This window comes from Spermophilus citellus (genome assembly GCF_964194105.1).
Source record: "Spermophilus citellus genome assembly, chromosome: 11".
Classification (NCBI taxonomy): Eukaryota; Metazoa; Chordata; class Mammalia; order Rodentia; family Sciuridae; genus Spermophilus; species Spermophilus citellus.
In genome coordinates this window covers 76,222,731-76,237,600 of record NC_138192.1, presented here as the reverse complement: position 1 = coordinate 76,237,600, position 14,870 = coordinate 76,222,731, and the positions used below count along the sequence as shown (strand labels likewise).

At 39.4% G+C, this 14,870-nt stretch overlaps 1 protein-coding gene across 3 annotated transcripts in view; it reads right to left on the bottom strand.

Annotated features, from left to right (window-relative positions):
• Positions 1–14,870, bottom strand: part of RAPGEF4 (Rap guanine nucleotide exchange factor 4) — a 288,041-nt gene that overhangs the window by 207,681 nt on the left and 65,490 nt on the right. For 2 of the 3 annotated variants that reach the window (XM_081261504.1, XM_081261506.1), the window contains exon 1: positions 9,788–10,115. The exons of the other annotated variant lie outside the window; for it this stretch is intronic. Coding sequence is in view for 1 of the 2 variants with exons in the window: in XM_081261506.1 (XP_081117632.1) it covers positions 9,788–9,799 (12 nt within the window). In the remaining variant the exon portion in view is untranslated. Of the gene's footprint in view, positions 1–9,787; positions 10,116–14,870 lie in introns of those variants that run through there. 3 annotated transcript variants of the gene reach the window in all.

The window sequence follows — 14,870 nt, the reverse complement described above, 5'->3', positions numbered from 1 at the left end:
CCATTAGAGTACTAGACAAAGAACTTAAACTAGCCACTTACAGATTAAAAACTAAAACTATCAAGAAATGTTTTTAAATGTTTAACCTCTTACAATAATTAGAGTATTAAGTTTAACTAAGGAATTAATTAAGATTAGTGATAGAGAAATATAAGACAAAATAGCCTCCTAATTAATTTTTCAAAGTTTGAAATTACCACATTGAAGAACTAACAAAACAAGTTTAGTCACACACTGTTGGGAGCAATGTAAACTGGTGCAGGCTTTCCGGAGTATATTTAGAAAATCTTTATTAAATTATAAATTTCATATAATGTCCACACGACTCCACGGGTAAAAACTTACTCCTCAAAATACATCAAAATACATGTATAAGAATGTCCCTTTCATTACTGTTTACAAGAATGAAACCCGACATAACTCTGCCCATCCATAGGAATAGGTTAAATAAATTACAGCAACCCCTTCAACAAAAAAACTCTGTATCATAATGTGGCTAAACTCTATGGGTCCAGACAGAGGACTTTCTCTGATATACACTACATGAAGAAAAGCAGGATACATACAGACCATACAAATGATGCAATCCCATTCATGGGGGTGTAAAGGTTCAAATGTTTTTAATGTATGTACCATTACATAGTTATTGCTCATACCAATTTACTCAAAATCTCATAGCTCAGAACAATGGTTTATGATGTTTCACTTTCTGAGGGCTCTAGGGAAGTTGTGTTGGTGACCCTGGACTTGCTCAGGCAGCTGCAGTGAGCATGGGGGGGGAAGGGTTGGTTAGGACTAGGTGCACTTCCTTTTCTGGGGTTCCAACTACCATGGCTGCAAAGTCTGGAATGGACTATATGGTTTTCCATCCCTGGTGTCCTCATAGGATGTAGTCAGCACACCCAGAGGTCAAGAGTGGGTATTGCAGGGCCAATACTTGAAGTTAAAAAAAAAAAATCACTGTCTTTGAATTTTACAGGTCAAAGTATGCTCTGGGATCAGTATGGATTCAAAAGGAAGAAACAGACTATATCTTCTGATTGGAAAAGTTGTGAAGAATTGTAGTCGTATCTAATCCACTACACATCTCTACATATCTACATATCTAATCTGCATCCATCTCAAGAAATGTGAAAAGTTATTGAAGAAACTATTAAAATAATTTCCTCTGTAGAGAAGAGCTGGGAATGTGAGTGTGGAAGAAAAAGGAATAATTTTACTTTTCATTTCATGCATTTCTATACTCAGGGCTGATTTCATGGGCATGAGTGCTGCCAGCTCCAGGGGCCTCATTTTCTGTTTTAATCTGTTCTTGCTTTGAACACAGAATGGAAGGGTATTGGCAAAGAAACACTATCATATTCTTTCTTTGATTACTTTCATACATTAGCCAAACATGCCAAAAATAATGACATAAAGGACAAGGAAAGAGGACAATCCATTTTTCCTTTTGGTTCTTCCTTACTCATCAGTAAGCTTGAGAGAAAGTGTTGGTATGCTTCAAGAAGAGAAATATAACCAGTTGAATCAGTTTTATGCATGGCTTTCGCTGTCCTGATAAGAATAAAATACATATGCATGTATAAGCTAAGAAATATAAATAGGTAATTTCAGGGATTCTGCATACAAGTTAAATGTTCCTGTATTTGCATTTAAAACTGGCATTGCACCATAGAAAGATAAATAGTAAATTTATGCTAATAATTTAAATTTTTGATTTTTCTTCACTTAGAATAACATTAAATAGCAAATAAAGAACAAAATGACAAGTCGAGAGAGAGAGAATGCAGAGGAAAGTAAAAGGCTTAATATTTTAGCACCACTGATGACAATTTTTTTATTCTGGGGAGAACAAAGGACCCCATATTTTTATTTTGCACTGGCCCCTACAAATTATACAGTCAGCCTTGTGTGTCCTATTTGAACTTTGTAGATATATATCCTACTTTTGTATATTAAAAAAATAGCTTTCTTTTTACCTCACCTCTCTTCTCCCCTTAGCTTTATGAGCTTTATGTTACCCTCAACTCAGATTACAATACATGTGTTTTTAAAAATAAAATAACAATGAAATCCAGGGAAAGGGCAGCCAAAAGAAGATAGGCACCTAAATGAAGAAATATTTTAGTAAACAAAGGCACTATTTCATAGTATTATTCCTGCTCTCCTTTTGCAGGCAAACATTCATTCTGATTTATAGCCTTGGAGCCATGAGATTAAGCAAGAAGACTATGTCAGAGTTTAAAACCTGTACTCCATTTTATGAACTCAATTCATGACAGCTGCATTGTCAACATAAATATTTATTCTCTCAAGGGCCCTGGATGCAAGGTCAGCTACACCACAAGGGGTGCCTGCCTTGATACATGTCAACTCAGGAAATATCTGGAGAAGTTATTTACAGAGATAACCTCTCAGAAAATTAATGCAAAAAGGATTTTTCATGTTACATTTACTAATATGGTGTGAACATGATATCCTATAGCTTTAAGGCTTTATTAAAACTGGAGGAGGTATTATTTTTATATTTACTTTTTCATTAACTTTATTTTTATATTTATATATTACTAATCATGCACATTACTTTGAATTTTTTTTTAATACCAGGAATTGAACTCAGGGTTACTCTACCACTGAGCAACATCCCCAGCCCTTTTTTATTTTTTTCAAAAAATCATTTATTCAAACATTGAAAATAGTGAAATAGCACATGTATAAAAAAAGACATCAAGAAACATAGAAATGATAAACATTATATGGAGGAAAATAGTCACCTATGCAGAATGAGAGGTAGATAAGAGACAGGAAGTTTTGATTAATTTCCTTGAAGCCTGGCTGTGAATACCTGAGAAGTCATTTTAAAATATCTCGTTTCTTGTGTTATATCTAAAATATTTTACAATTGTAATACATTTTCTCCTGTGGTACTAAACCACTCAGAAGTGAACACAGATTCAATTCCTAAAAGTATCTTTTAGAAAGTATATAAAAGTAAAAAGAATTTAAGCTAGAATATTTGGGAGACACTGAAGCAGCTGAACTTTGAGACTCGATTCTGTGAATCAACATTGCAAATAGCTAAATGTATTGAATCAGGACCTGGGAAATGACTGAAGAAAATGTCAGCTCTTTTTTATTTTGAGACAGGATCTTACTAAGTTGCTTAGGGCTTCACTAAGTTGCTGAGGCTGACCTCAAATTTGCAGTCCTCCTGTCTCAGTCTCCCAAATTGCTGGAATTATTGGTTTGTGCCCCCATTTGTCTGGCTAATTCTTAAAAAATACAAATTAAAATTGATTATTCTGATTTTCTATTTGAAACAAAGTCACATTTTACAAAATGTTCTCAGATTTAAAACATTGGATAATGTTATACAATGTCCAACTTGTTAGGGTTAATAAAACAGTAAACCAACAGGAACAAGCAAACTAAAACCTTACAAGTATGTTAGAGTCAATCTGCATGAAAAAAATCATGACTCAAAATGTCTTAATAGTTTTAAATCTTTTCACCTTATTTTCCTTTTCAAGAGGTTGAGAAAAGTCAATGTTGTCTTGCCCAATAAGCCAATCTCAGACAATATTCAGCAAAAAATTTTGTACGGAAGAAGCCAGTGAGGCTACTTCTTATAAGCAGAACTTCCTATTATATATTCTGTGGATGGTTTTGAATTTTGTACCAAATGCATTTATTACCTAGTCTTAATAAGTTAAATAATTTCTTTAAAATAAAAACAGAATTCTTGCTTTGCACAATGGGCTGTGTTATGGTTAATTTCTTAAAATACCCTTGTCTGAAGTTGTCCAGTTAGCTTTACTGGAATTGTTAAATGTGGACAGGTTTTTTTTTTTGGGGGGGCGGGGATATGAAGGGGAGGGGCAGGGGAACAAAGAATACAAATCCACACTTCCATGAAAACATCTTATTGTAGTTTAGTCATTTTAAAACTGAATACCAAATGCCTAAATGAGCATTAGTGGAGCAGTGGATTCATAAATTAGAAATATTTATTTTAAAATGGGCATAGAATCTCTATCTATAAAGTGTTTGTTTCCATCCCTGAAAGTTCACATTTTTCTAACTTTTTTTTCCATGACAAAAAGTTTTGAAATGCCAATATCAAAGCCTTAAATCCTGACGACAACTATTTTCTGTTTCTGCTCCCTCCATGAGAAATCCTATAATGATGTGTTAAAATGAGAGTCAATTTTCAGTTCTCTCTCCCATGAAGAGGGAATAGGCTACCTAATCTGGTCTATAACCTTTTAATTCTACAGAAAATGGCTCTTAATCTTTTGGGGAGTAACAGACCCCTATCAGATTAAAGGGTATGGACCCTCTTTGCAGAAAGATGCACATACATATAAAAGATATCAAAGGTTAAATAGCTGGTTCATGAACTCCCCAGGGTTATGAATCCCAAATTAAAAGCACCTGTTGTGAGTCTATCCTCTTTTCTGATGCTCCACGTAGACCTGACTGCCATGGACTAAATGAATTATCATATTTCTGGAAGACAGAAAGCTAAATTGGATAAAATTAGTTCATCTGTAGGAAAATGGATGGAACTTGAGACCATTATGTTAAGCAAAATAAGCCAAACTCAGAAGGTTAAGAGTCATACATATCTCTCATATGTGAAAGAGAGGAGGGGCGGGGAAAGAGTGGGGGAATTTCAGGAAAATCAGTAGAAAATAGATACCTGAGGGTGGGAGGAGGAAAGTGCTGGGGGGTGATATTGGCCAAATTATATTGTTATATTTTGTGGATGTATGAATATGCAACAGTAAATCCCATCAGTATGTATAACTATAAGCACCAATAAAAAACAATGTGGAAAGAATTTTTTAAAAAGCAGAGACCCAGCATGAAATGTGAAATCCACATGACCATGATGTCCTTTAGTCAGATCAGGCCCTTTGATCATGTCATGAGTCCCTCAGTGGGATGCTTCTCAGGGAACGTTCCTTCAGGTTATGGAGGAACAGGTGAAAATAAATGATGTGCAGCACTTCTGTTACCTGAGGACCAGGCCTGAAGGTAAACTCCTGCCCTGCAGCGTCCACAGAGACCTCACTGAAAGTGAGATGCACCAACTGATCAAGACCCGAGGCTAAATCTGGGAGAAACCAGATGCATCCCGTGTGTGTCTACACAGTCCTTAGTTCCCTCTGGGTCAGTTCTGAAGTCACTTTCAACATCTTGCTTCAGATTATCTCAGGCCAGGACCCCTTAGCTTCCAACTTCCTTGCCAATTTTGGGGGACCTTAAATCTTCCCTGAACTGAAGCAAATGTAGGTGTTGGCTTTCCTGATGATCCCCATCTCCCAATCAGATATCAAGTTCCCTAACAACCTATCTTCCTTTTTTGATCATGGGTCTCTCTCTCTCTCTCTCTCTCTCTCTGTCTCTCTCTCTCTCTCGTACCAGGAATTGAACCCAGAAGTGCTTAACCATGGAGTCACATCTTCAGCCCTTTTTTATTATTGCTGAGACTGGCCTCAAACTTTTAATCCTCCTGCCTCAATCTCCCAAGTCACTGGAATTACAGGCATGTGCTACTGAAAGGATAAAAGAAACCGAAGTTAAAATGTAAAGGACTGGATATTGTAAAGTTTCTAAACTGCATTCAAAGCCTGAAATTCCTGTAGTTGTTAGGACAATTCCCGGGACTGCCCATTAGCTAATCCCCCCCACCACCACTTAGTTGTTTAATAACCTGGACCCTGTGCAGCTTGGCACGTAGGCATCTCAGGGCCCAAACCAATCAGTTTGAATGTATCCCCCTCCTTAGGACTGACCTATCACTCCTGCCCGACCTGTTCCTGCCCATGAATGTACTAATCATGTTTGAGAATTGTTGTTCAGTTTTCCCACGTCTCATGATGATTTGCTCTGATGTATGTAAAGCTCCCACCCTCCCCAAAAAGTGTACTTAAGCACTGCTCAACCCCTGCTCGGGGCTCTTGGCCGCTCTCCCTTCTTGAGTGAGCCTGGAGCCCCAGCGCGCTGGATCCTCAATAAACCCCCTTTTGCTGTTGCATGAGTCGGTCTCTTGGTGGTCTCTTCCTCCGTCGTTCACTGGTACCTTACACTACCTCGCCCAGCGGGCCATTTTTTTTAAGTATTGTTTTTTTTTTTTTTTTTTTTTTTTAGTTGTAGATGAACACAATACTTCTATTTTATTTATTTATTTATATGCGGTGCTGAGAATTGAACCCAGTGCCTCACACATGCTAGGTAAGTGCTCTACACTGAGCCACAACCCCAGCCCTGGTCATTTTCTTTTCTTTTTTTTTAATATTTATTTTTTAGTTATAGTTGGACACAATACCTTTATTTCACTTTTTTTTATGTGGTACTGAGGATCGAACCCAGGGCCTCCTACGTGCAAGGCAAGTGCTCAACGCTGAGCCACACCCCAGGCCCTGGTCATTTTCTTTTTGATCATGTGTATTTCATCTCCTCGGGAGGAAGTTCAGCCTCCCCCCAGTCTTTCCTTCAAAGAAAAATATGATTTTAAAAACAGACCTGCAAGAAGCAACAGGTGTGAATGAGCGGCCATTATTTCTTCCCTAATATTATTCATCTGATGTGGGTGACAGCAGATGTTAAAGGAGGTGGCATTTGGGATGGATCTTGGGTTGACTTGACAAAGAGACCAGGAAAGCACAGCAGAAACAGTAGTTAGCAGACCTGAAGCAGGGATATTTCACTAAGAATTTAACCTTCAGTACTCTGGATTGCCACTTCTGAGCTTCTTACAAGGTTTTGCTCCAAGACAGCCAGCCGGCACATGGCTGGTCTTGGGAGGGGCTTGAAGAGGACCTCAGAGGGGAAAAAAAAAAAAAAAGGATATCCAAACCCAGTTCAGTCCTCACAAAGGGCAGGAGGATCTGAGGCCCCCCAACTCCATAAGAGTCAGAAAAGTTTCCATGTTTACCAAACATTATACATTTTCTGGGAACTTATCCTAGAGAAGTAGTTCTTCAAGTACAGACCAGGGACATCGTGGGCTCCCCAAATTCTCAGAAGATCCATGAATCCAAAACTCTTTCCATTATAATACTAAGATAAGACTTGCCTCTTTTATTCTCATTCTTTCACAAGGGCAAGCATAGAGGTTCCCAGGAACTACCCAATGGAAATTGGCACCATTGCACTGAGAGAGTGTGCTTGTAGGATCGAGGAATTAGGCAATGTTCTTGCAACTTATTTTCACACGACATAGGCAAGCTGTAATTCAGAAAGCCTTGAATAAACCCCAATGCTCATCTCTCCCACATGATTGCCATTATTATTTAAATCTGGCAGAAACCCCAATTTGAAAACACACTAGGAAATTCAACACAGACTAGCAAGGAGCAAACAGATCCATCACAGAGCTGTAGCCAGGGGCAAGGAGGCTAGCCAGGTATATGCTGAACCAGCAAGCACAGAGAAACACAAGGCTCTCTGCCCTGGTTGCCCACCAGACCCACCTGGGCTACTTTAAGAGGTCACAGATGCCAGACCTCATCTTCTAGAGATTCAGAATTCACTGATTTAGGTAGAGTGAAGCATGAGAGGGAAAAAAAATAAAAATAAAAACTCCCCCAGGTAATTCTAAGTAGAATCAGTTTAAGAACTATAACTGGACATAACTGGACATGTGGATGGACATAATACCTTTATTTTATTTATTTATTTATATGCGGTGCTGAGAATCGAACCCAGTGCCTCACAGTATAGAGGCAAGTGCTCTATAGTGAGCAACAACCCTTTCACAAAAAATGAAAGATACAATAAAGTTCTTCTCCTTGTCTACAGTTTGATAGAACATGAACTGTTGCCCTCTATTTTATTCTTCCCATTCACATAATTTGTGGCTTCTTTCATTTGCAAACCAAAAGAGAGGGAGACACTGTATTTTTCAACACTTAAGGCATATAAATAATCAATGGGCATTAACCTTGACTGTCTCCAATCCTCGAGGTAAGATTTAAGTCATGGTATTTCTGTTGTACAATAAGATGGTCCAGGAGGCTGGAGAGCGCTGCAGGAAGTCATCCCACAAATTTGGGTTAAACCAGGAATAGATCAGCATTTCAGGCCAGACCACACAACCACATGAATGGCCTGTGGAAGGTCTGTCGTGCATTCCTTGGTTTGGGCTAGACAGCTCAGAACACTGAGGTCGGGACATCAACCAGGGTCAAGACTGCAGGAACCTAAGAGGCCAGCATTGTGACCAAATTTCCTGCTGTTTCTTTCTTGGTGTCAGACACCACCCCAGCCCTCTAACCTCTCACAGAAGCCTGGAATTGATGCACAAAAGGAATCTGGACCCACAAGAGCAGGAAAGTCGCACAATCACAGGGCTTTCTACACATAAAGAGCTTAAGGAGAGCCACCAGTCCACACCAGGGGTTCCTTCTAGAAGTCTTAAGTTCTTAGAGGCTTTCCCCATTAAACTGCCTCTGCCTGGGGTCCCATGAACCCTCACTGTGAATTTCTCCAGATGATGACTGAAAACAAACACCACACAAAGCTGGGCCTGGGGAAATGCAGCACATGACTCTCTCCTTGATTAAACTGCCTGGGGCCCCACAGAGGAGGGGGAGAGGGCAGAGAGCCGACTCACAAGGAAGGAGCCCTGCCCCTCCCTCAGCACAAGGCAGCTGCCAACGCCATCATTTGATTAACTGGCCCCAACCCTTTTGGGATTCTGATAAACAGCAAAAGAATTCTGAAGCAGAGCTCTTTTGTGGATATGAAACAAAACCCTGGCTGGAAATAAACCTCCCCAATGACCTTCAGACACATCTTTCCCAGAGTATTTTTCGGTTTGTCTCATATTCAGTTAATCTTACATTTGTGCATATGCTGGTCTATCTTATCCACTACACTGTAAACCACAGGGGAGCAGACAGGGTGGCTTTTGCACCTCCCCGTGGTGGGAACCAAGTATGTTTGTTGTGTGTGACAGAGCTTTTTAGAAGTGAGCAAGGCAAGCAGCCATTGGAAGGGCACAGTGCCCAGCTTGCTGGCAAATGAAGAGGCACAGAACCTTTTGGCACAACGGAAGACCAGAGTATCCACTGCACACTCCTGAAATAAAACCTCCAGGGAGCCTCAGCAAGAGGAACGACTACTGGTCACAACCAGCATGCTGGGCAGCAGCTGGGCATCCTGGCACCTGCCAGCCAGGCCTTGATCTATTCAGACCCCCTGATCATCTTCTGAGAAACAGTGAGATCATTGCTTGGGGAGCCATTGGGGCTTTGAGTTATCAATAATGTAGCAGAATTTTCATAAACACTGAGGACTTCACATAATCTGAGAACTACAGTCAAGATACCCTCCCCTGGGCACCCAGAGGGTAAAATACCATCACACTCAATCTGTTCCTGGCCCAAAAATTCATTTTTAATATATGCCATTCAAATATGTCACTGGATAGATACATATATTTAATATTGATGTGATAGATATGATTCTGCCTAGTTATGAACAACTACATTTCTCTTCTAGAAATATATTTAAGATCATGAGACTAAATAAACATTTTTCACTATCAGAAAAAGATAAGCTCCCCCCACCCCCCACCCCCACAGCACAGACACCACAAAGATGAAATCAAATTATGGCAGTGCCATGGTACCTATGTAGGTATGGTGAAAAATAATTAGAAAAGCCAGAGATGTTAGAATAATTCCTCCAACGAATGTAAACCGTGACAGGTACCATGTCCCCACTGTCCCATCCTTCACGGAAGAACAGAGAAGAACAGAAAGACTCGTCTGACCTTGTAGAGCATGCGTCCCTCTTCCTGAACAGCTACCCTTTATCTGGGCAGCAAATGTGCCTTCATCCCCGGCAGTCCCCTGTTCACATCTGTTGCTGAGCACCTCTGGTCCACAGAGAGAAACAGAGCTGAAGGTTTTCCAGGAATGCTGAGGCAGTCAAAGGTGATGAGAAAAGACTTCCTTTTTTTTCCTTATATTTAAACCTTAGCTAACTCCTAATAATCTCACTCCTTTTCTTTCTGCATTTGAATTACTTTGCCACTCCACGGAAAAGCTTGAAGACAGAGGAGTGAGCCCCTGATGCTGACATGAGGTCCAAGTCATCGGATCAGGCTTCCGTTTAGTTTCAAAGAATCAGAGCTGTGAGTAGAGAGACCAGGGAACCAGCCAACAGGATGTGTGTGGCTGGAGTTCCTGGCACCAAGTCTTGGCTTTCATGTTTATTTTTGGATGTATTTTTCTTAGCCCTTTGATGCAAATTTCTGGCCTGGGAAGTAACCCTAACAGTACAAGTTCCAAAGTTGCCAAAAGTTAGCTGAGGCTTCTGACTTGGGAGAGTTCAGGCCCCTTGCCTTCTGGGCTCTGATGCTCTTCAGATGAAGTGTGAGTCCCCAAGGCAATAAGAGGAAAGCCAGAGGGTACTGCCTCAATATCCCTGGCCCTAAACATACACTGGAAACACCATTCCACCTGGCAACCCTACCACGAATGCAAAAGGGAAACAAGCCAAAATGGTTAGCATGCTCAATGAAGCCATAAAACCCACCACCCAGAGGACTCCTGAGATACTTACGCTCTGAGATTTTGTTGTAGGTATCTGGCTTTCATTTTTCTTACAGCCACTGAGAGAGATCATCCTGCCTATTCAAGCAGGAGCAGATGTCTCTGGAAGGTATATTATTCTAATAAGGTTTTTAAAAGCAGCAACGACTGAGCTGCTGTCCGTTCTTACTCTCCCAGTGGTTTGAAAAATTATTAATGGAAAGAGGGCCTTTCCTCCTATCTATTCTAAAAGAAGCAATAAACAGAAACAACTAAAAAGCTTTTCACAACTGCCAACATATCTGGTAGAATCTTCTAGGAAAAAAAAGACACTTAAAATTAGGAAACAGAGAGAGACGTAAACATATATCTTCAAAGCATTCATTACTCCTAGAAATACCTGTTTACTAATTGCTTTCAAACGTATATACCTTTTATTTTTACCATTCAGTTTTATATCTCATAAAGCATGAAATAGATTTTCAGTCAGTGACAATAAATACTGAGATTACAAACACATTTGGGGAATAAATTCTGCTATACCAATTACTACATCCAAGCACTGGTTCTCCGTGACATGTTTTGCCCTGATTCAAATAAAATCACAAGAGTGTCCTGAGAGATGTCTGCATAACACTGATAATGGAAGAAACACTTTTATTGTGACACAGGTCATTTTACTCCAATCTTTATATTTTTCAAAGAATTTATTCATAAATATGTAATATTGTTCTGAACACGTTCAAACATGACTCACAGTATTGGATTTTTTTTTTTTTTAACCAGAATGATGTTCATGCGATTGAAACAGTGTCGGTTATAGAATGAGATGTTTGATAACCCGGCGGTACATTGCTAGTTCTTGGATAGTGATTTGACCGCGACTGTCTCTCACGTCTACTTCCCTGATTACATTGGACCCTCACGTCATTTCATGTCAGGCATATGAAAGATTCCACATAAAGATGTCAAAACATGCCGCAAACCTGAAAGAACCCTCAGACTACATGAGATATGAAGGGAGGAAGAAAAAAAGGAAAAAAGAAAGAAAACCCTCCCTGTTGTTGCTCTAAGCCAGCAGAAACCCTCCTGTACTACATATGCTGAGAAGAGATTCATGGAATTGGATCATAAATCAGTTTTATATTTATTCCAAGAGCCACCATCCATCATACATACCCATAATCTTGGATCAACTATTAATAACTGGCTTAAATTCCCAAGCCTCCACTTAACCACTTTGCCATTTAGCTTTCCTCACTAAAGGCAGAAAATGCCACTAGTGTCAGAGTTGAAATTATAAATTATAATTGTCTCAAGAACTAAAAATGGTATTCCAAGACTTTCAAATTAATTCTCTTCTGGATGTAAATCAGAAACATTTCCTCCAGTCTCTCCCCTCTCCTCTCTCCCTAGCTCTTCCTCCCTCCTGAGATGTTACTGAAAAATGAGATGTTTTATACCCTGGTTAATATTTACAAGTTCTTCTATCAAAGAGGCAAGAGAAGAGGGAGGTGCCATTGACCAACTCTGAATAAATCCACCTTAATTCACTCAAGCTAAGAAAGCATGACCTGACTTGAAGAGGGACCAACACCGTACCTCTGAATCTGACCATAAATTGAAAACTAAAATATGGAAAAGGAGGAGGAAAGAAAGCAGTTCTCACTAGGAAAGATATAGAGTAAAAGATAAGCATCAAGCTGCCCTCTCAGTGATATCTTAGGGCATGTTTATGTTTTTGAGGTATTTGCAGAGATAATTGAATAAATGCTCCTGGTTACATTTATGATAATAATTTTTAAAAAACTAGGTGTTGCCTAATTGACTTACAACAGAATAGACTATATAAAGCAAGAGATATTTGGGATGAACTGAAAAGGATTTCAAACCTCATGTGTGGCTTTCTGAGTACAAACCTGTGGAAGTCTGAGTAACCTGCCTTGGGCCTGGGAGGAAATGGGAATTTTCCAGCTTTGTGCCGCCATCACAGCCCAAGCATAAGACACAAACACAGCTTTGCTCAGCCTATGAAAGAACTTTTTTTGATTATACTACCTATTAATGATTAGCCATAATTTTCAGTGAGAAGTAACTTAGAATCCTGATGGGAATGTTTCAGGTTTCAACCCCTCTAAGTGATATCAAGAATATATGTGTATACATATAAATATAAGGTGCTTACCATAAAACGGGACCACCATGACATTCCTCAAAAGTAAAGAGTCACATGAGATGAACATGGAAATGTAGGCCACAATTAATTTATGTTGTCTTATTTTTATAATTTGGACCCCTGACCTAGCCCTGACTCTGACACCTTACCCACTCTGCTGCCACCTTCTCTCTGTATCTCACGGTTCAGTGGTGCCGCCACCTGGATCTAGAAGAACATCATCAGCCTTCTCGACACAGTCCTTGCCTTCACAATCCTTCCCAGCTCTGTGGCTGACAGATCTAAGATTTCAGCTGACAGTATGAGCTTGGGTTTTGATATTGCTAGCAGATGTCACCAGTGTGATGGATGGTTGAATCATAAAACCTACTATTTGACACAGTCAAGGAACAGGTGGTCTGGCTATCACACATTCTGCTTGTAGTTGGAGCTATATATGCCAACAATAGATCACCAAATATTCAAAGAACAAAAGTAAGATTCACTTAATGACAATAGGTTATACTCCAAAATTATATTATTGGCTTTGTTTTATTTTCTGTCTCCTCCACGTATAGCAGAAGCTTCTGCCCTGAGAATCTGTCAGTTTTGTTTATTGACACCTAACACACAGGAGATACTCTGCATTTGTTGTATAAATGAACTGTAAAATAAATATCAATCTTTTTTTTTCAGAAGGTACTTTAGAATTATACATCTTCTTGGGATTATGTATGCACAAGCATAGCCATTAAAAAAGTTCTGATTAACAGGTCACTAGATAATGAGATAAGTGGTTGAGGGTGGTTTGTGAACTTTAAATAGTGAACACGTTGACTGAGTATCTCATTCATACTCTGCACTTCATTGCAAGGACAGGCAAATGAAATGAAGTATGGTATGTGGACTAATCTCTTCCTTGGAGAATCCAGTCCTCCTCCTGTTAAAGAAGCCACACTGAAAACTATCCATCGTTTTGAGTACTAAATGGCTCTCTGAAACTTGCCCCTGGCACACTAAAGTCAGCGGCAGAGGAGAGCAGAAATCAAGCTCTGAGGTTTCAGTTGAGGGATTGGACCCACAGAGCTGCAAAACACATGGTAAGGTTTTAGAGAGCAAGGACAGTCCTCAATATCAATGTCTCCATTTAATAATTTTCCTCTAAGGGAAACACCTATAGAAAACGGTTTAAGATATACTCAGGTACAACTTACCAAGGGATCAAGCACCACCACCAATTGTGGAGCAAGTGGGTTACCAGGAGTCTCCTGATACCCTCAGCATCACCCTTAACATTTTCTTGCCCAAAATGTTTGATTGATCTAATTAAGATTTTAGCCATAACTTCTATTTACTGGAAACCTGGGGTAAAGGTGTAAAAGAAGACATCATGAGAACAACTCATATAAATCTTGAACTTGGGGGAAATTGACCTGGTCTTTTAAATAAGTCAATGCCAAGGGGAGAAAGGAAAGGGAGAAAGGTAGAGAAAAACAAGAGAGACAGAGAGAGGAAAGAGATTTAGATGTAACAATCAAATATCATGCACGCTTTTTTCTGGAGCCTGGTTTGAAAAAAATAGCTTATAAAAGATATTTTAAGATCAATTGAAAAAAATTGAAATATAGACTGGGTATTAAATGATATTAGGATATTATCATTAGTTTTGTAGAGACTAGCATTATGGGTATGTAGCAGGATACTCTAATTTGGGAGGAATACATGCTGAATACTGAGGATGAAATGCATGATGTTTATCATTCACATTAAAGAGCTCAGAACAAAACAAAGCGAAGACAGCTGGAGGTTAAAGATTGCTGAGCTAAGTGGGGTGCGCCCGTGCCCCCTGCACTCTTCTTTGCAAATTTTGTTTGAAAATACTTTTAATAAATTTAATGTTCCTAGGCAGCAACTTCTCAAGAACTTGCTTCACAGCACTGAGGGCTCCTAATTAAAATACATTTTTAAATACTTCCACAAACCACCCTCTATCAAGCAATTTGAGCAAGTCGTCCCAGACAAAAGAGGCGACGGAGCCTCGTGGCAGGTAGGAGTCTTTTTTTTTTTTTCTCCTTACACCAGTTTTCCAAATTCCCTTTTTGAAAAAGACTTTTCAGTTTACCTTTTAAAATGAAAGATCCACGAAATGGCTTATTTGCCTCAAG